This window comes from Sciurus carolinensis, chromosome 8 (genome assembly GCF_902686445.1).
Source record: "Sciurus carolinensis chromosome 8, mSciCar1.2, whole genome shotgun sequence".
Classification (NCBI taxonomy): Eukaryota; Metazoa; Chordata; class Mammalia; order Rodentia; family Sciuridae; genus Sciurus; species Sciurus carolinensis.
In genome coordinates, this window is record NC_062220.1 from 116,204,727 (window position 1) to 116,227,568 (window position 22,842).

The window sequence follows — 22,842 nt, forward strand, 5'->3', positions numbered from 1 at the left end:
GATTGCTGCGATCATTCAATGCCTGCATTTGCTCTTTCATCTCATCATTCAATGCCTGCATTTCCTCTTTCATCTCATTGTTTGCTTCCCTGATCATTTTAATTATGTACATTCTGAACTCCCTTTCTGTCATTTCTTCTGCCATGCTGTCATTGAATTTTATTGATGTAACATCTAGATTTGTTTGGGGCATTTTCTTCCCTTGTTTTCTCATATTGTTCAGGAATCAGTGGGTCATTAAGATATTGCAGATTTCCTCTATTGACTTATAATGTCCCTGAAGATTGCTAGTATATCCCCTCTTATCCTTCAGTAGCCTGAAGTCATGGAGGAAGTTGATAATGCGGTGCTTCACAAGGAAGCTGCCTCTCTAGGGGTGGTGGCCTTCAGGTGGGGTATATTCCCTGCTAGTGGGCAGAGGTGCCTCCACTTGTTGACCAATGGTCATCCAAAGGGGAACTAGACTGCGGGCTGAGGCAAGGTGTGTTTGGGCCTGTGTCTCTGGTTTTACCATCCTTGTGGGAAAACCTCACCTGGCAGGGAAGACTCACCCAGTGGGGAGGTCTTACTGGTCAGTTCCTCTCCTAGAGGTTCCCCTCAATCTACAACTACCACCTGGGTTGGGCTGCCTTCCTCTGCAATGTTCCCAGGGGACTGGACCTATCTCCTGGGCCTGGGAGCCTCACCCTTTGCAGACGAGTCTCCTTAGGCTGCCTGTCCCAGAGAATCTGCCCGCAGTCCTGGAAACTTCGCTCCGCCCCTAAGCGTGTCTCTGTGCGACTCTTCCACCAAGAAGCTGCCTAGGTCCTGGGACCCTGCTCTGCACCTAATTGCCTGGCTATGCGGCCCCTCCTCTGAGCAGCCACCTGGAGCCCCGTACAGTCGCTCCAAGTCCCAGCGACCTGCCGCATGCCTCTTCCTCCGGACAGCTGCCCAGTGTTCCGGTGCGGTCACTAGGAGTCCAAGCAACTCACTGCGTGCCTCCTCCTCCCGCCAACCGCCGGAAGCCCTGGACAGTCAGTCCGAGTCCAAGTGACCTGCCCTGTTCCTCCTCCTCCTCCAGGCAGCCCCCCGGGTGTTCAGGAATGGTCGCTCTGAGTCCAAGCGACCCTCCGTGCTCCTCCTCTGGGCAGCACCCCGGTGTTCAGGAGCAGTCGCTTTGAGTCCAAACAACTCACCACTCGCCTCCTCCTCTGAGCAACCACCCGGAGCTCTGATGTAGTCACTCCGAGTTCAAGCGACCTGCTGCACTCCTCCTCCTCCTCCGGGCAGCCCCCCATTGTTCAGGAGCGGTCAATCTGAGTCCAATCCGCTTGCTGCACAGCTCCTCCTCTGGCAACCGCCCAGAGCTCTGGTGTAGTCACTCCGAGTCCAAGTGACCCGCTGGGCTCCTCCTCCTCCAGGCAGCCCCCCAGTGTTCAGGAGTGGTTGCTCTGAGTCCAAACAGCTCACCGCGCAGCTCCTCCTCCAGGCAGCCACCTGGAGCTCTGGTGCGGCCGCTCGGGGACCAAGCAACCTGCTGCGCTCCTCCTCCTCCTCCTCCGGGCAGCCCCCCCAGTGTTCAGGACCGGTCACTCTGAGTCCAAACATCTTGCCATGCAGCTCCTCCTCTGGGCAGTCCCCTGGAGTCCCAGTGGTTGCTCTGAGTCCAAGCGCTGTGCTGAGCGGCCTCCTCTACGATGCTCCCAGTTGTCTGAGTTCACTGCTCCAGTGGGGGGAGGGGTGTCTCGTTGGGCAGCTCTACTTCACAAAGTTCCCTGCATTCCAGGACTATCGCCCCATCTGGGATGCCTCCCCAACAGGAGAGACTCACCCGGCTGCTTTGAGTTGGTCCCAAGTCTCTCGATATCTCCTCTTTTGAATCCTGAGTCCTGGAGCAGCATGAAATGCAGCCGCCCTCTAGTTCGCCATCTTGAAAACTCACTATCTTTTTAATATGTTTTTGTATGTGATTTGATAAAATTTTGTTAAGAATTTTTGCATCTATGTTCATTAAAGATATTTTCTGAAATTTTCTTTCCTCAATGTGTCTCTGGTTTTGGTATCACGGTGATATTAGCTTCATAGAATGAGTTTGGGAAGGTTCCCTCCTCTTCTATTTCATTGAATAATTTGAGGAGTAATTGAATGACCTCTTCTTTGAAGGTCTTGTAGAACTCTGGTGAGAATTCATCTGGTCCTGGACTTTTCTTTGTTGGTTGGCTTTTGATGACTTCTTCTATTTCATTGCTTGAAATTGATCTATTTAAATTGTGTATGTCCTGATTCAGTTTGGGTGGATCATATGTCTCTCAAATCCTGTTGATGCCTTCGAGATTTTCTATTTTGTTTGAGTATAGATTTTCAAAATAGCTTCCAATTATGTTTTGTATTTTAGTATTGTCTGTCATGATATTTCCTTTTTCATCACAAATATTAGTAATTTGAGTTTTCTCTCTCCTTCTCTTTGTTAGTGTGGCTAAGGGTTTATGAATTTTGTTTATTTTTTCAAAGAACCAACTTTTTGTTTTGTCAATTTTTTTGATTGTTTCTTTTGTTTCAATTTCATTGATTTCAACTCTGATTTTAACTATTTCCTGTCTTCTACTACTTTTGTTGTTGATCTGTTCTTCTTTTTCTAGGGCTTTGAGCTGTAATGTTGGGTCATTTATTTGTTGACTTTTTTTCTTTTGTTTAATGTGCTCCATGAAATAAATCTTCCTCTAAGTACTGCTTTCATAGTGTCCCAGAGATTTTGTTGTGTTCTAGTCATTCTCATTTACCTCTAATAATTTTTTAATTTTTCCTCTGATGTCTTTTGTTATTCATGCACCATTCAATGGCATATTATTTAATCTCCAGGTGTTGGAGTAGTTTCTGTTTTTTATTTTGTCATTGATTTCTAATTTCATTCCATTATGATCTGATAAAATACAAGGTAGTATCTCTATCTTTTTGTACTTGCTAACAGTAGCTTTGTGGCATAATGTATGGTCTGTTTTAGAAAATGATCCTTGTGTTGCTGAGAAGAAAGTGTATTCACTCATTGATGGATGGAATATTGCATCTATGTCTGTTATGTCTAAATTATCGATTGTGTTATTGAGATCTATGGTTCTTTGTTCAGTTTTTGTTTGGAAGATCTGTCCATTGGTGAAAGAGATGTGTTAAAGTCACTTAGTATATTGTGTTGTGGTTTATTTACTTCGTGGAATTGAGAAGGATTGTTTGATGTACATGGATGAGCCATTGTTTGGGGCATAAATATTTATGATTGTTAGATCTTGTTTATTTATGCTTCCCATAAACAGTATGAAATGTCCTTCTTTATCCTTTGTAACTAATTTTGGCTTGAGTCTACTTTATCTGATATGAGGTTGGATACCACTGCTTTTTTGCTGAGTCCATGTGCATGGTATGTTTTTCCTATCCTTTCACCTTTAGTCTGTGGGTATCTCTTTCTATGAGATGAATCTCTTGAAGGCAGCATATTGTTGGGTCTTTTCTTTTTAATCCAATCTGCCAGTCTGTGTCTTTTGATTGATGAGTTCAGGCCATTAACATTCAGGGTTATTATTGAGATATGATTTGTTTTCCTGGTCATTTAGACTTATTTTTGGTTTTTAACTTGACTTGGTTTCTCCTTTATTTGGCTATTCCTTTAGGGTAGTTCCTCCCTTTGCTGACTTACATCATTGTTTTTCATCTCTTCCTTATGGAATATTTTGCTGAGAATGTTCTGTAGTGCTGGCTTTCTATTCATAAATTCTTTTAGCTTTTGCTTATCATGGAAGGATTTTATTTCATCATCAAATCTGATGAGTATAAGATTCTTGGTTGGCATCCTTTTTCTTTCAGAGCTTGAAAAATGTTGTCCCAGGCCCTTCTAGCTTTTAGAGTCTGGGTTGAGAAATCTGCTGATACCTGTATTGGTTTACCCCTGAATGTATTTTCATTCTCTCTCAGCCTTTAAAATTCTATCTTTATTTTGTATGTTAGGTATTTTCATTATAATGTTCCTTAGTGTGGGTCTGTTTTAATTTTGTACATTTGGTGTCCTTTAACTTCTTGTATTTGATTTTCCATTTCATTCTTCAGATCTGGGAAATTTTCTGATATTGTTTCATTGATTAGACTGTTCATTCCTTTGGTTTGTTTCTCTGTGCCTTCCTCAATTCCAATAATTCTTAAATTTGGCCTTTTCATGATATCCCATAATTCTTGGAGATTCCATCCATGATTTCTTACCATCTTCTCTGTTTGGTCAACTATGTTTTCAAGATAAAATATTTTGTCTTCAATGTCTGAGGTTCTGTTTTCCAGGTGTTCTATCCTACTGGCTATGTTTTCTATGGAGTTTTTAATTTGGTTTATTATTTCCTTCATTTCAAGAATTAATTTTTTTTCAGAATTGCTATCTCATTATTGAAATGATCTTTTGCTTCCTGCATTTGCTTTTTTAACTGTTGATTGGTGTGATCATTCAATGCGTGTATCTGCTCTTTTATCTCATCATTTGCTTCTCTGATCCTTTTAATTATGTACATTCTGAACTCCCTTTCTGACATTTCTTCTGCCATGCTTTCATTAGATTTTATTGATATAGCATCTAGGTTTGTTCGGGACACTTTCTTCCCTTGTTTTCTCATATTGCTCAGGTATCTTCCTCCCTAGGAGTGTAAATCAGAGGTATTGTAGTTTCCCACCTATAGACTTATAGTGTTTCTGCAGGTTTCCAATAACTCACCTTGAAGTGAGAGATCAATATTAGCAGCCCACCATACAAATAATATGCATCCTTAACTCAAATATTCCATTTTTAAGACATTAGCCATATTGTCTTAATATAAAGAGATTATGAGTTTGATTATTATCTACAGTTTAGCCAAATGGTTTGGAATAAGACCCCAATTCTAAAGGTGGACAAAAAGAATGGGAAGGGGTGTAGGATACAATGTTAATGAAATAAGAAGTGTGTCTATAGAGGTATTCCATCATAGGAGAAGTGAAAGGTGGATTAAAAAAATTGGTTGTTAGCATGTGAAAAGGGAGAGAAAGTCCCCAAGGAGACAGATAGATAAGAGGAAAATAGAATTGGAAAAATATTAATAAAAGAAAAGAAAATTAGGAATAATAGTAGGTATAATAGGAACAATTGTAATATTACTACTAAGAAAAAAACTACAATAAAACCATACTGTACTCTTCAAACCTCCTATTCTTCAGCAGACTGATGTCTTGAAGGAACTTGATAATGCAGTGACCAAAAAAAAAAATGCTGCCCCCTAGGGATGGTGGCCTCCAGGTGGGGTATTATCCCGGCTAGTGGGTAGAGGCATCTCCATGTGTTGACAGATGGTCAACACGGACAGTCAACACGGACACTGGACAATGGACTGCGGCCTGGCTGGTCTGGGCCTGGCTCTCTGACTGAATTAGTTTCTTTTTGATTGACTACTCCTTTAGTGTAGTTTCTCCCTTTGCTGGTTTTCATTTTTTTTTTTTTTTCATTTCCCCTTCATGGAACATTTTGCTAAGAATTTTCTGCAGTGCTGGCTTTCTAGTTGTTAATTTAAACTTTTGTTTATCATAGAAGGTTTTTATTTCATCTTCAGATCTGAAGCTTAATTTTGCTGGATGTAGAATTCTTGGTTGGCATCCATTTTCTTTCAGAAGATCCAGGAACTCATTGCTCTGAGGGTTTGGGTTGAGATCTGATTTGGTTTCCCCCTAAAAGTAATATGATATTTTTCTTTCTCAGCCTTTAACCTTCTATCCTTATTCTCTATGTTTCACATTTTCATTATACTGTTTCTTGGTGGGTCTGTTTTAATTTTGTACATTTGTGATTCTGTAAGCCCTTGTTTTTGATATTTCATTCTTTAGGTTTGGGAATTTTTCTGATATCATTTCATTGAAAAGATTATCTGTTTCTCCATCCTTCAGCTATCCCAATAAATCTTAAATTTGGTCTTTTCATGTTATCCTGTAATTTCTGAAAGTTCTGTTCATGGTTTCTTACCATCTTCTCTTTGTGGTAAAGTTCATTTTCAAGATTATATATGTTGTATTCATTGCCTGAGGTTCTATCCTCCAAGTGGTCTAGTCTGTTGGTGATGTTTTCCATTGAATTTTTAATTTGGTTTATTGATTCATTCATTTCAAGGATGTCTGCTTGATTTTTTTTTCAGAGTATCTATCTCTGTATTGAAGTGATTTTTCACCTTCTGAAATTTATCTCTGATTTTACTTCTTACATTGTCCTTTATGTCATGGATTAGTATAACTACATAAACTCCTTGGACATTTCTTCTTGGATACTGTTATTGGAGCATCTTGATTTGTTTGAGATGTTTCGTTCCCTTTTTTTCATGTTGTTTGTGTGTCTTCCCCTCTAGCAGTGTGAATCTGAGGCAGTGCATTTTCTACCATGTAGACTTATAATGTCCCTGAATATTTCCAGTACCTTGCCTTTAAGGGGGAGACTGATATTAACAGCACCCAACACAAACAACATACAGCCTTAAGACATCTACAGTTTTGTTGCAATAAATAGAAATTATGGATTCAATATTGTCTACAATATAAACAGTAGGTTTGCAAAGGGTTTACAATTTCAAATGGTGAACAAAGAGCAAACAGAAGTGGTGTATGATGTGAGGTTTGAGGAAGGAGGAGAGAAGATAGAAGTAAAAAATTACAGGAAGAGTAAAACAATAATTAATAGAGGGTGGCTGTTAGGAAGAGAAAAGAGAGTATAGGTAAACAGATAAGTGAGAGGAAAAAATATATAAAGCAAAAATTAAAAAAAAAATAAGTAGAGATAGAAGGATACACAATAAAAATGTCATATACTATTCAGACATCCCAGTCCTCAATAAAGTGATACATGAAATATACTTCGTTTCAAAAAGGGTAGAAATGTGAGAGAGAATAAAAAAGTATCTCAGAAAATGGACTATTTGTTTCCATTGGATTTCAAAAGTTTCTCTGCTTCTCTTTTCAGCAATTAGGTGGGGTTGTCTGAAGCTTGATGCTAGCTCCACCCTCAGGATGGCTGGGGTTGCTATCGTGGGAGGGTTGGTTCTGTAGGTGGAACTGAAGGCCCTGTATTTAAAGAGAATTTTGGCAGTTATTTTTGAGTGTTTCTTTGATTTGGACTACTCTGGCCCCTTCAGAACTTATTAAGGAATATTTACACTTGCCCATATTCATTAAAGCAAAATTATTTCCATTATAACCTGAATTTCTAAAGTTGGCCTACTATGATTTCCAGTGAATAACTGTTTGCTGGGTGAGTTTGTCTAATTCTAATTTTCTTCAAATAAATTTTTGTATATCTCTACTTCTTTCCAATTTTACCGGAAATATTTGAATATTTCCAAATATTCTGTGTAATCGTTGATGTTTTCCCTTGTCTTGCATTTTAGACTTTGTGGAAAAGCTTAATTTTGTTGATTTGACTAGATAATTAGTCTGTCTACTGTAGAGATTCAAAACGATGTGGCCTAAATCCCCATATTACCAGAATAATTTCTCCATATTTCTGAATATTGCTATTATATTTCATTAAGTAAAATCCTACGACAGCTGTTTAACACTATGTTTTGCAATGTAAGAATTGAAATGCTGCATGAGTTCAAATTCTATGCTTGCTGCAAGCTATCTCTGTGACCTTAGACAAATCCCCAGAACTTCATTTTCCTTAGATGCACACTAAGTGTAACACTTCTTTACAAAGAGTTTGGGGAAATAAAAAAGGATGAGAGTTAATTCTTTTAGAATTTGGAGGAAGGAATGAGTCCTAGAAAGCTTAAGTTTCTCCAGAACAGAAGGAAAAATTACCCCATCCATCTCTTGGAATGGAATCGATCTTGGTAGCTTAATCTTTGGCAGAACAGAGAACAAATTTCCACATTAATCCCTTGAAACAAACCCAATATTGTATGTGATTTTACAAAATAAAAACAAACATATAAATGAAAATCAAAATAAGAATATTATGTGAAGAATATATGTTCTATATATATTATATGTATTATATATATGTATATATAATTTGCTCCATCACAGCCAAGAGGATTCATAAGCAAATGTTCAGTATCTACCTCTAAGCATCATGATACAGAAAATTTTCTCATTTAATAGTACCTCAACTGGACAATGAACTAACCACTCTGAAAATACAGAAGAGAGAGTGAAAATTGCTCTTTGGAGTTTTATGGAAGATATTGCTGTGGAGATATCTAAATGGGGCCTTAAATAACGAGTAGGAGTCTACCAGGAAAAGAAGGGAGGGAGAATGGACACTGGAGTAAAGAAACCATAGACCTGAAATGCAATGCATGTTTCTTTCCCATCCTGACTATTCCCTTTTTAGTCAAGTATATTTTCTGGAGCCATATTCATCCAGCTGGCCTTGGGATTGGACATTTACCTGGCGATCTTTATCCTCTTGGCTATCACTGCTGTTTACACAATTACTGGTGAGTCTGCTGCCTGTTTTACACAGCATGTTGCTTTCTGCTCAACATTATCCCAACCTTCAATTAATAACAGTGTTAATCTTGTCATTGTCAAGGGAAGGATACCATTTCATTTCCTCTGTGAGAGTCAGGCATAAGACCAGAAACATGAATCGTAAGAGTGGTAAACAAAAACGAATCCCCAGTATTAGATGTCAGCACTTTAATTGAGGAAAGTGATATTTTATGTTTGGTATCCAGATTATCATTTAGAATTCAGCATATAATATACATGGAAGTTTGAGATGAAAAAGCAGCTCATAGACTAAAAATGCAAGATGAGGTTCAAATGAATACAAGATGCCAGGCCATGGTGGTGGGCTATTATCATCAGTTAAGAAAGTAGAACTGGAGCAGTAATTTGGTCATGGAGAAAAGTTGTGTGGCAATAATCCAAGCAGGCTCCCATGAATCAGGTTTGTTGGTTTAGTGGCTCATGCATACTTATTATGAAAATTAAACTATATCACCTGAGTTGGACATAGTAAAGAAAAATAGCTGATATTGAACACTCAGAGATGTTTCTGCATCCTAGGAAGTGCAATAAGTCAGTTTTAGAAAGTCAAGCATAGTATATTTTCTGTCATAGGTGAGAGCTAGAGAAAAAAAGGGCAAAAAGAGAATTTTCATGGAAATAGAAAGGAGACCACATTTTAGTTAGCTTTGTATTACTGTGACTAACATACCTAACATGAATATCTTAGAGGAAGAAAAGTTTATTTTGGCTCATGGTGTCAGGGATCTCAGTCCATTGACAGTCAAGTCCGTAGTTCTGTGTCTAAGGTGAGGCAGACCATCAGTGAAGAAGTTGTGGTGGAGGTGAGCTGCTCACCTCACGGTAGCAAGAAAATGGAGAAGAGGGTTAAAGTGCCACGAGGGAGATGCACCCTTCCAGGCACCCCCCAGTGACCCACATCCTCCAGTCACACCCTTCGTATCTACAGTTCCCACCCAGTCTATTCAAACTAAGAAGGACTTGATTAGGTTTCAGCTCTCACAAACCAATCACTTTTACCTGTGACTATTTCTACAGATATACAGGAAATAACATTCTGCCCCTGGCCCCAACAGTTTATGTCTATCTCACTATGTAAAATGCATTTAGTTCCTCTCCAAGAATTCCATAGTCTTAATAGTTCCAGCATTTCCCAAAGTCCAAGTCAAATCTCTGAGACTCAAGGCAAACTCTTGGCTGTGAGCTCCCATAAATACTAAAAGCAAGCTACGTATCCAATATACAGTGGTACAGAGTGAACATTCCCATTCCAAAAGGGAGAAATAGAAACATAGGACAGAGATGAGGCCAAAGCAAGATTAAAGCCCAGCCAGGAAAACAAGTCCCGTCACTCCATGTAAAGCAGGTCCTATAACTCCATGTTTAGCATCTAGGACATATGGCTGTGATATGTTCTCTCCAAAGGGCTTAGGCAGCCCATGCCCCTTTCACCTTTTGAAACAAGTGCACAAAGCCTCTCTTTTAGGCTAGTTTCCTCTTCAACCAACAGTTTTTCTCAGCAGACAGTCCATATTACTTGCATCTCTTAATTCCTGGAGTCTCTATTCTAGCTTGGCTTCATTTTCACAGCTTAATGTATCACCTTCTCAAGGGAAGCCTGCAGGGACTCTGACCCTGTTACACTTTGCCCAGTCTCCCAGGCCTTCCTTTGAAATTTCAGCAGAAGCCTCCATGACCCCTGAGCTGTAGCATCCTGCATTCCTGCAGGACCAGTACCATGTGGATGATGCTTAGGTCCTTTACCACTGAGGCCTCCTAGAATCATGGCTGAAGTGCCTCTGAATGACTGCATGGCTCAGCATGGTGAAACAGCATCCTAGGCCACCCTGTGCAAGCAGAGTACCTACATGATCTCTTCTCAAAGAAATTTTTACTTCTACACCCTCATGTCTGCTGTGGTATGGTCTTGAACTGCCTCTGAGGCATTTCCTATTGTTTCTGCAAAGAATTAGCATCACTTTAGGGACCATGATTTCTTCGACATGCATGCCTTCCTTGTCCCAATTTTACAAGTACCTTTGTGGTTAAACTGCAAGTTTTTTTTTTTTTTGCTAGTTTTTATAATCCTTTAGGTACCTTCTGCTCTTGATTCTCACAGTGAATAGGGATAAAGCTGCCAACAACATCCATGCCCCTGACTGATTGCTATGGTGCCTTGAAATGTCCTCTACTACATTAATTAGTTCATTGTTTTTATATTCACAGAAGTCACAGGACATGAGCAAAATGTGGAAAACTTCTTTGCTGGAATGTCACATGAGTGGCCTCTAATCCAATTCTCAATAGAGTTCTCATTTCCCTCTGAAACATCATGAGCAGAGTCTGCATTCCTATCAGCATTCTGTTCTAAGCTTCCACCAGAAGCACTCATTAAGCTCTGCTCATAACATTCTAAGGTTTTTGCAGTCTGCATTTCCAAACTTCTCCAAATTCCTCCTTCAAATGATTTCCAAAGGCTTCTGAACCACATGGTTGGGTTAGTCACAGAAATGACCACACTTCTCAGTACCAATTTCCATTTTAGCCAGCTTTGCTTCACTGTGACCAAAATACCCAACAAGAACGACTCAGAGGGGGAGAAGTCAATTTTGACTCATAAAATCAGAAATCTCAGGCCATAGGTGTCTGACTGCATTGCTCTTGTCTAAGGTCAGGTAGAATTTCATGGGGAAAAGTGTATGGCAGAGGGAAGCTGCTCCCTTCATGGAAACATGGAAGTAGATAGAGAGAGGGTTAAGGAGCCACAGGGGAGATGCACCCTTTCAGAGCATTCCCCCAGTGACACCCTGCTTTAGCTACACCCCATCTGCCTGCATTTACACCCTGTCCTTTCAAACTAGGAAGGACTGCTTAGAATATGGCACTCACAATCCAATCAGTTCACCTTTGAATATTCCTGCTGAAATGGAACTTTTTGGGGACACCTCATATCAAAAGGATAACAGACCAGAAAGAATAGGAATAGGAAAGGGAAAATGGCAGGGGGCAAGGAAAAAGAGATACTAGGCCATGAAATTGGCCAAATTATGCTATGTGCATATATGAACAAATTGCAATGAATTCTACTATTTTGTACAATTATATGCACCAGGAAAAATCTTCATAGTTCTGGAACCATTTTTGAAGTGTTTTTGTTTAATTCTTCTGAAAAGAATGCATATTAAAAAACTGAGATAAGAGAAAGCCTTTATTCTATACTAATGAATCTACAAGATTTAGGATTTGGGGAAGGTGAAAAAGATTACCTAAACATTTTTAAAACCTGACAAGTGCAACCAAAATAAGCTGAAAAAAAAAATCCCTATTAACACTTATGAAGAGTCTCCACAAAACTCTTTCTATGATTTTCTTTATACTAGAATCTCAAAGGGCTAGGGGGAATCCTCATATGTCAAATAGGAATGAGGGGATTCTCTGACTAGTCCTCTTGTTGTTAAGTATTCTTCCCATCCCATCTACCCCTGCTTCTTAGTGGAGCAGGCCTACATCTTCAAACCTGAAAGGACATCAGTCATCCCATTGGCACCTGTCTTCTAGCACCATCCCTCATATTTCTTTTGCATGCCAGGTTTTATGCTGGATTCTAGGAACACCACACATTTTTGAGTTGCAAATCTATGTTATGTAAGACAATGACTGACAGGGAAAGATTCTTTTTAAATTACAAACTCAATCCATTTGGTTTATTTCAAAAGATGCAATACTTCTATGCATTTGTCAATGAAAGAAGTTAGAAACTAACTCCTCCACCAAAGAAAAATCAGCAAGTGGCAAGCAAATTTTCTTGAAAGTCACAGTCATATATAAAGTACATTTTAGAAAAGATGACTGCCACCCATTTTCATGAGTTTCATCAAATACTGGATCTACTCAAGGGCGAAGAGAAAAGACAACTTCAAAAAAGGATTCTGTTATTAAATGAGGCATTTACTGTGCTACCTTTTCTATGAGGACCAGGTGGGAACACATCTCTACTAGATCTAGGAAGTGGAATGTGGAATCAATCTATCCTCATCAATGAAAGGCTGTCCACTGGTTAAGAATTAAAAAGAGAAGACTAAAAAACAACTCCCCACACTACTCTACCCTTTCCCCCAAATGAAGAAGAAGAAGAACAACAAAAAGCCATTAAAATGTCTCAGATTGCTCTCCAGGTTCAATCAAGGGAATGACTTCAACAAGTTAATCTGTTACACAGTCATCACAAGCATGCCTTACTTTCAAATAACAACAGAAAAAAATGTTTTTATAAAGTAACAAAACAAAAACTAGTGCTGATCACTTTTCTGACAATACACATTTACTCAAAATTAACCAGTAAGTGGGAGAGAGAGCAGGGGCCATACATAGGGGTCTTGTCTCACACGAGTGCATGTGGGTAGGTGTGGGGCATTTGTCATTATCATAGAAACAAATTTTAATTTTTAATCTTTAGTTTGATTTAAATATTACTTTCAGTATAATGACAACACCAGATTGGCACAGATAGAACTCTGGAGAGGTGGTCATAGCAGCATGTACCTGAGGGTCTTTTATGGTTCTAGAGGCTCAGGGCAGCCAATATTGCTTCATCAAACACATTCTTTAGGCCTTTCTGTGTGAGTGCAGAACACTCCACATTCTTCACATCCTTTCAGATCATGGGTCAGCTTGTGAGCAGTCTCTGGAGTGATAGGCTTCTGTTTGTTCTCAGCAAGTTTCTCAATAGTAGAGGAGTTCACCTCTAAGATCAATTTGGGTCCTAACAATAAGAAAGGAGTCTTCGGACAGTTGTATCTTAGACACCCACTTTTCTTTCACATTTTGAATGAAGATGGAGAGACTACTGTTTGTGGATAACTCAGCAGTTATAGTCTGTCACAATCCTCTTGCCCTGCTGTATCTAAATGCTCAAGAGTCCATGGCTTTCCAATCATAACTGTGACTGCATAGTTGTCAAAAACAGTTGGTACCTATTCTGATGGAAATTTGTTTGTTGTGTAGGATATCAGAAGGCACGTTTTACTAATAGTACCATTGCCCACAACAAACTTAATTGTCTGCATTGTGGAAATAGTTTTGTATCCACTTTAAATATTTCAAATTTGATGTTGACCTCAGCTTTTCTGCTGGGGTGTTGGCCGTGGAGCTCCTTTTTTAGACTGAGTGTATATTTCAATGATAGGAGAGATAAAGACCTTACTCTCTTGTTTTCCACATAATTATTGGTCCCTCCTGACATTTTAATAAAGGAAATACCTTTCAAAAATCTAGTGTATCTAGAATTGGAAAAAAAAAATTATGTTTTCAATGGAGCTTTACAGAGCCATAAAGAAGAATGACTTCATGGCATTTGCTGGTAAATGGATGGAACTGGAGACTATAATACTAAGTGAAATAAGCCAGTTCCCCAAAGTTAGAAGTTGAATGTTTTCTCTGATATGTGGAAGCTAACTCAAAATAAGGAGATGCAGGAGAAAAAAGAATAGAAGAAAGATCAGTGAAGTAGAAGGGGGAATGAAAGGAAGGGAGGAGAAATGGGATGGGGGAAGACAGTGGAATGAATCTGACCTAATATTCCTATGTACACATATGAATAAACCACAGTTAATCTCACATCATGTACATCCACAAGACACTAATTAAAAAGATCTATAAGTTAATAGCAGAAAGATCAGTAGAATAGAGAGAGGGGAACAGGGGGCGAGAAGAAAGGAAGGGAAGGGGAAAGAGAAATTCTGGGGATTGAATTAGAACAAATTGTATTCCACAATTTAATAATTATGTCAAAACAAATTCTATTTTCATGTATAAGTAAAAAGAACCCAAAAATTCTTATTCTAAAATAAATTGTGTTTTTTTTTGTTGCTGTTGCTATTTAATATTGCTGCAAAACACAAGTAAATAAGTGTTTTAGGTATTCAACTAATGGAACAATGATATGTCACAAACACCAGAGTAAAAACTGTTTTGATAGATTTTTTTGAGAGCACATATATTTTGTTAAATGAGAGGAATTCAGAAATTGCTCAGGGAAGCTTTTGAGATAATAAAAATTTCCTTCTACTTAACATTTAAAAATTCACATGAAGATGGAACTCTACTCTGATTCATAGAAACTTTAAATCTCAGGACAAGGGAAATAGGAGCATTAAGAAGATAATGATGTCAAGGCAAGCTTGTGGTTTAGCCAAGAGCTTTTGATATGTTTACGGTGAGTCATTTCCATGGTTTGAGTAGCTGGGAACCCAGTGGTAAAGGCATATAGATGAGTACACATGGATAAAATGACCTGGGCCTCTTCTTTCTCTTCACAGGGGGCTTGGCCTCAGTGATTTACACAGACACCCTCCAGGCTATCATCATGTTGATTGGCTCTTTTATTCTCATGGGGTTTGGTAAGTGATGACAGCATTCACAACCTTACACTCTGTAGATTTGTTATAGGACTAATTTCTGTTTGTCTCATCTTTATTACTGCCTCCCAGTTCTATTGGGTTATATTTTCCTATCATTTGTATTATTCCCACCATGGAAATATATGCCTGAGTCCATTCTTGCTTCATTATCTCAGCATGAGAAAATGGAGAAAAGAACTTTACTTCCTTCATAAAATTGTCACCTAACTTACACTATTTAACCTTAATTTCTTTGTGTGCAGAATGGACAAAATCAGTACTAATAAATTACCAGAATTAGACCAACACTTGTGCATTTGATTCAAAGCATATAAACCTTTGAGTTACATAGAATATTCATGAAATGGAGGATTCCATAATAGGAAAAATGTAATCCTCAATTCTTTTGGAATAAATCCATTAAAATGCACTACCTAACATATTATTGAAATATGTAAACCCAGGTTGGAGTTTTCCTTGATTACTTTCACTTTTTCTCTCAAGTAATGAAAACTAACAATATTGTTGATTCTAATTTACAGCTTGATCATTTTTGGTTTTTAATGTATTTATTAATCTCTACATAAGAATTCATATGCATAGTAAAAGAATATAAGGTGCAAATAAATGTTTCTCCCTTTCTTGAAGTTACATGTTCCAAATGGTCTAGCTGCACTACATACTGAAAAAATGCCAATATGCATGCGCCTAATCAAAGAACTTGAAAATACATGATTCAAAACTGATTGTACTGTTCACACCCAGCTGTGCTAGGGCAGTATATTAGGTTGCTTAGAGATCAAAGAAAGTACCTGGAGATGGCATGTGCAATGTCAGATTTCTTGAAAAAATTTTACAGGGAAAGTTCAGGGGCAACAGGTAAGACAGGTAGCACCTCCATCCCTCCTGGTGTTTTGCCAAGTAATGCTTCCATCCCTTACTATACTTACTCTGGAAAGTATCATTGTCATCATTCATAATGCCTTGTTAGTGACATACAGCTGGATGAGTGGCAGGTTGCCTCTCCACATTGCCCTCAATTCTGCACTAGTTTCCACAGAGAGAGGGGTTTGATAAGTTAGCTACATAAGCAGTGGCATCACTAGCTTAGCTAGCATTGTTCTATTGTATAAGCAACATCCCAAGAACTTGGTGTGCATGGAAGAAATCAACTTTCTACAGATAATGCTATCTTGCTATCATTCCCAGTACACAGGAAAGAAAAATCCGTGTCCTTTGAAGTAATATTTATATGGATATTCTGGCCCAGGCTCAGTTTTTAACTTAGGTTGTTGGGAACAGAGAGGGATACTTCAGGGACATGGTATGTTACTGTCTTCTTTTTCTCCAAGATGACACACTGCTATAAATGCAAAGAAAATAAAGTCTACAATAATACTTGATGATTTGAATACTATATGAATGTCATTAACCAATTGAGATTATTTATGTTAAAATTAAGTAAAATGAAAATTCAGTTCCTCATTTTCCAAACCATATTCCAAGTTCTAAATATTTGTCAAATGGCTACCAGATGGAACAGCACAGATATAGAAAAGTTTCATCAATGTGTAAAGTTTCTTTTGTACAGTAATGCTACAAGAGGCAACTGCTAATACCACTTCCTTATTCAGTGTCTAATTAGTTAGTCAGAAACTTCTGTGCTGTTTTGAACATAGTTCTGTGAATTCTGGCCCCAGTGGTGCACTCCCTGTTATCCATAACTCTAAACCTCACTTCTCCTTCTAGAATAAAGAAGACTATATATATCTTAGTTTAACTCATATATTTTAAATTTTATTTTAACTGACACATAAAAACAAAATAATATATATTAATGGGATACAACATGTGATGCTTCAATACATTTATACATTATGTAATGCCTAAAATGTTAAACGTATCTATATTCACAGTTTTTAGGGACATATTAAAAAATGTTTATATTAGCTTTTGAAATATACAATAGACAATTGTTTTCTACAGTCATCCTACTTTGTACACCAGAACTTCTTACTCCTATCTAATTGTAACTGTAGCCATTGATCATCCTTTCCTCATCACCCCACACCTTACTTTCCCTAGTGTCTGGTAACCATCATTCTCCTCTGGATTTCTATGAGATTGAATATTGTGCATTCCACATATGCATAAGATCACATGGTATATGTCTTTCTGTGCCCTAATTATTTCATTTAATGAATGATCTCCAGATCTGTCCATGTTACCACAAATGACAGGATGTTATTCCTTTTTATGAATAAATGAAATAAATAGCATTCTGTTGTGCATACATATCATGTGTCTTTATCCATTTATTTGTTGCTGGACACTTAGATTGTTTCCATTTCTTAGCTATTGTGAATAGTGCTGTAAGAAACCCTTATTTCTCACCCTGCATTTAACACAACTCGCTGTGGATCAAAGACCTAGGCACTAGAACAGAGACCCTGTGACTACTAGAAGAAAAAGTAGACCTAAATCTTCACCATGTCATCCCAGGACCTGACTTCCTTAACAAGACCCCTAAAGCACAAAAAGTTAAATCAAGAATCAATAAATGGGACAGAAGATCCAAGATGGCGGACTAGAGGGTGACTGCATCTCCTGTCGCTCCAGAACTCAGGATTCAAGAAGGGGAGGTATTGAGAGACTTGGACCAACATAGAGCCACAGGGTGAGTCTCTCCCACCAGGTGAAGCTCGGCCTGGGTGGCAGGCCCGGACAGGGGCAGCTTCTCAGAGCAGAGCAGGGCAGCGAGAGTCTTCCCCAAGCAGCCCTGCTCTCTCCGGCGGCAGGCATGATCCACAGTCAGCTTCTAGGAGCAGGCCCGCCCATTGAGAGCTTTTCCGAACAGAGCCAACCCCAAGCCCTTGAACCAGGGCAGGGCAGCGAGAGACTTCCCCAAGCAGCCCTTCTTCCTCCCATGGCTGGCCCAGTCCACAGCCAGGTTCTCAGAGCAGGCCCGCCCAGTGAGAGCGTTTCCGCACAGAGCCAACCCCAAGCCGTGGACCCAGCGGCAGGCCCGGCCCACAAGGGGCTTCTCGGACCAGGGCAGTGCAAAGAGACTTCCCCAAGCAGCCTGGCTCCCTTTGGCGGCAGGCATGGTCCACAACCAGCTTCTGGGAGCAGGCCCGCCCAGTGAGAGGATTTCCACACAGAACCAGCCCCCAGCCCTGGACCCAGTAGTGGGCTAGGGGCAGCTTTCTTCAAAAGCACTGCATTATCAAGTTCCTCCAAGACTTAAGACTACTGAAGGCTGGGAGGTGATATACTGGAAATCTACAGGGACACTATAAGCCAATAGAGGAAATCTGCAATATCTCAGAGTCTCACTGATATCTGACCAATATGAGAACACAAGGGAAGAAAATGTCCCAAACAAACCTAGATACTACATAAATAAAACCCAATGACAGCACAGCAGAAGAAATGTCAGAAAGGGACTGCAGAATGTACATAATTAAAACAATCAGAGAAGCAAACAAGGAGATGAAAGAGCAAATGCAGGCATTGAAGGAAGAGTTGAAAGAGCAAATGCAGGCATTAAATGATTGCACCAATCAACAGTTAAAAGAACAAAATGGGAAGCAAAAGATAATTTCAATAAATAGTTAGAGATACTGAAAAAAAATGGAAAGCCTTGAAATGAAGGAAACAATAAACCAAGTTAAAAACTCCATAGAAAGCATAATCAATAGGATATTGATGGTGGAAGACAGAACTTCAGACTCTGATGACAAAATATTTAATCTTGAAAACAGAATTGACCAAACAGAGAATATGGTAAGAAATCATGCACAGAATCTCCAAGAATTATGGAATATCATGAAAAGGCCAAATTTAAGAATTATTGGGCTTGAGGAAGGCTTAGAGAAACAAACCAAAGGAATGAACAATCTAGTCAATGAAATAATATCAGAAAATTTTCCAATCTGAAGAATGAAATGGAAAACCAAGTACAAGAGGCTTATAGGACTCCAAATACACAAAATTACAACAGACCTACACCAAGGCACATTATTATGCAAATACCTAACATACAAAATAAAGACAGAATTTTAAAGGCTGTAAGAGAAAAGAATCAAATTACATTCAGGGGGAAACCAATAAGAATATCAGCAGATTTTTCAATCCAGACCCTAAAAGCTAGAAGGGCCTGGAACAACATTTACCAAGCCCTGAAAGAAAATGGATGCCAACCAAGAATCTTATACCCAGCAAATCTTACTTTCAGATTTGATGATGAAATAAAATCCTTCCATGATAAACAAAAGCTAAAAGAATTTACAAAAAGAAAGTCAGCATTACAGAACATTTTCAGCAAAATATTCCATGAGGAAGAGATGAAAAACAATGATACAAATCAGCAACAGGAGGAACAGGCCTAAAGGAATAGCCAAATAAAGGAGAAACCAAATCATGTCAAAAAACAAAAATGAGTCAAATGACTGGGAATACAAATCATATCTCAATAATAACACTGAATGTTAATAGTTTAAACTCATCAATCAAAAGACATAGACTGGCAGATTGGATTAAAAAGAAAAATCCAACAATATGCTGCCTGCAAGAGACTCATCTCATAGAAAGAGATACCCATTGAATAAAGGTGAAAGAATGGGAAAAAACATACCATGCACATGGACACAGCAAAAAAGCTGGAGTATCCATCCTCATTTCAGATAATGTGGACTTCAAGTCAAAACTAGTCAGAAGGGATAAAGAAGGACATTACATACTGCTTAGGGGAAGCATAAATCAGCAAGACCTAACAATCATAAATATCTATGCCCGAACATTGGCTCATCCATGTACGTCAAACAAATCCTTCTCAATTCCAGAAATCAAATAGACCACAACACAATAATATTAGACAATTTTAACACACCTCTCTCACCACTGGATAGATCTTCCAAACACAAATTGAATAAAGAAACCATAGATCTCAATAACAAAATCAACAATTTAGACTTAATGGGCATATATAGAATAACCATCCAACAAAGAATGAATACACTTTCTTCTCAGCAGCACATGGATCCTTCTCTAAAATAGACCATATTTTATGCCACAAAACTACTGTTAGCAAGTACAAGAAGATAGATATACTATCTTGTATTCTATCAGATCATAATGGATTGAAATTAGCAATAAATGACGGAATAAACAACAGAAACTTCTCCAATATCTGGAGATTAAATAATATGCTATTATATGATGAATGGATAACACAAGACATCAGGAGGGAAATAAAAAAATTCTTAGAAGTAAACGAGAACAAAGACACACATATCAAAATCTCTGGGACATATGAAAGCAGTACTTAGAGGAAGATTTATTTCATGGAGTACATTCAACAAAAGAAGTAAAAATCAACAAACGACTTAACACTATAGCTCAAAGCCCTAGAAAAAGAAGAGCAGACCAACAACAAAAGAAGTAGAAGACAGGAAATAGTTAAAATCAGAGCTGAAATCAACAAAATTGAAATAAAAGAAATAATCGAAAAAATTTAAAAAATAAAGAGTTGGTTCTTTGAAAAAATAAACAAAATTGATAAACCCTTAACCACACTAACAAAGAGAAAGAGAGAGAAAACTGAAATTACTAAAATTCAGAATGAACAAGGAAATATCACTATAGACACGAGTGAAATACAAAACATAATTAGAAGCTATTTTGAAAATCTATACTCCAACAAAATAGAAAATTCGAAGACATCAACAAGTTTCTAGAGACATATGAATTACCTAAACTGAACAAGGAGGACATACATAACTTAAATAAATCAATTTCAAGCACTGAAATAGAAGAGGTCATCAAAAGCCTACCAACAAAGAAAAGTCTGGGGCCAGATGGGTTCTCAGCCGAGTTCTACAAAAACCTTTAAAGAAGAGCTCATTCCAATACTCCTCAAACTATTCCATAAAATAGAAGAGGAGGGAACCCTTCCAAACTCATTCTATGAAGAAAATATTACCATGATACCTAAACCAGACAGAGAACATCGAGGAAAGAAAATTTCAGACCAATATCCTTAATGGACATCGACGCAAAAATTCTCAAGAAAATTTTAGCAAATCGCATACAAAAATATATTAAAAAGATAGAGCACCACGATCAAGTGGGTTTTATCCCTGGGATGCAAGTTTGGTTCAACATCCAGAAATCAATAAATGTCATTCACTATATCAACAGACTTAAAGTTAAGAATCACATGATTATTTTGATAGATGCAGAAAAAGCATTCGATAAAATACAGCATCCCTTCATGATCAAAACACTAGAAAAAATAGGGATAGTGGGAACATTCCTTAACATTCTAAAGACCATCTACGCTAAGTCCATGGCTAATATCATTCTAAATGGTGAAAAACTGGAAGCATTCCCCCTAAAAACTGGAACAAGGCAGGGATGCCCTCTTTCACCACTTCTATTCAACATTGTGCTTGAAACTCTAGCCAGAGCAATTAGACAAACCAAAGAAATTAAAGGGATATGAATAGGAAAAGAAGAACTCAAATTATCCCTCTTTGCTGATGACATGATTATATATTTAGAGGAACCCGGAAATGCCACCAGAAAACTTTTAGATCTCATAAGTGAATTCAGTAATGTAGCAGGATATAAGATCAATGCACATAAATCTAAGGCATTTTTATACATGTGATGAATCTTCAGAAAGAGAAATTAGGAAAACTACCCCATTCACAATAGCCTCGAAAAGAATAAAATACTTGGGAATCAATCTCACAAAAGAGGTGAAAGACCTCTACAGTGAGAAATACAGAACACTAAAGAAAGAAATTAAAGAAAGCATCAGAAGATGGAAAGATCTCCCATGTTCTTGGATAGGCAGAATTAATATTGTCAAAATGGCCATACTACCAAAAGTGCTATACAGATTTAATGCAATTCCAATTAAAATCCCAATGATGTACCTTACAGAAATAGAGCAAGCAATTATGAAATTCATCTGGAAGAATAAGAAACCCAGAATAGCTAAAGCAATCCTTAGCAGAAAGAGCGAAGAAGCGGGTATTGGAATACCAGATCTTCAAATCTACTAGAAAGCAATAGTAACAAAAACGGCATGGTATTGGTGCCAAAATTGACAGGTAGATCAATGGTACCGAATAGAGAACATGGACACAAACCCAAATAAATACGATTTTCTCATGCTAGACAAAGGTGCCAAAAATATGCAATGGAGAAAAGATAGCCTCTTCAACAAATGGTGCTGGGAAAACTGGAAATCCATATGCAACAGAATGAAACTAAACCCCTATCTCTCACCCTGCACAAAACTGAACTCAAAATGGATCATGGATCTCAGAATCAGACCAGAGACACTTCATCTTATAGAAGAAAAAGTAGGTCCAAATCTTCAACATGTCGGCTTAGGACCAGACTTCCTCAACAGGATTCCCATAGTACAAGAAATAAAAGCAAGAATCAATAACTTGGATAGAGTGAAACTAAAAAGCTTTCTCTCAGCAAAGGAAACTATCAGCAATGTGAAGAGAGAGCCTACAGAGTGGGAGAAAATCTTTGCCACATGTACCTCAGATAGAGCACTAATTTCTAGAATATATAAAGAACTAAAAAACTCTACACCAAGAATACAAATAACCCAATCAACTAATGGAGTAAAGAAATGAACAGACACTTCACAGAAGAAGATGTACAAGCAATCAACAGACATATGAAAAAATGTTCAACATCTCTATTAATAAGAGAAATGCAAATCAAAACTACCCTAAGATTCCATCTCACCCCAATTAGAATGGCGATTATCAAGAATACAAGCAACAATAGGTGTTGGAGAGGATGTGGGGAAGAAGGTACACTCATACATTGCTGGTGGGGTTGCAAATTAGTGCAGCCACTCTGGAAAGCAGTGTGGAGATTCCTCAGAAAGCTTGGAATGGAACCACCATTT

The 22,842-nt window shown here is 38.2% G+C and overlaps 1 protein-coding gene and 1 pseudogene across 2 annotated transcripts in view; one reads left to right on the top strand and one right to left on the bottom strand.

Annotated features, from left to right (window-relative positions):
* Positions 1 to 22,842, top strand: part of LOC124990962 (solute carrier family 5 member 4) — an 87,658-nt gene that overhangs the window by 36,387 nt on the left and 28,429 nt on the right. For both annotated transcript variants that reach the window (XM_047561551.1, XM_047561552.1), the window contains exons 6-7: positions 8,360 to 8,465; positions 14,817 to 14,897. In XM_047561551.1, the coding sequence (XP_047417507.1) occupies positions 8,360 to 8,465; positions 14,817 to 14,897 (187 nt within the window). The remainder of the gene's footprint in view (positions 1 to 8,359; positions 8,466 to 14,816; positions 14,898 to 22,842) is intronic.
* LOC124990963 (cell division control protein 42 homolog) lies at positions 13,026 to 13,565 on the bottom strand (annotated as a pseudogene).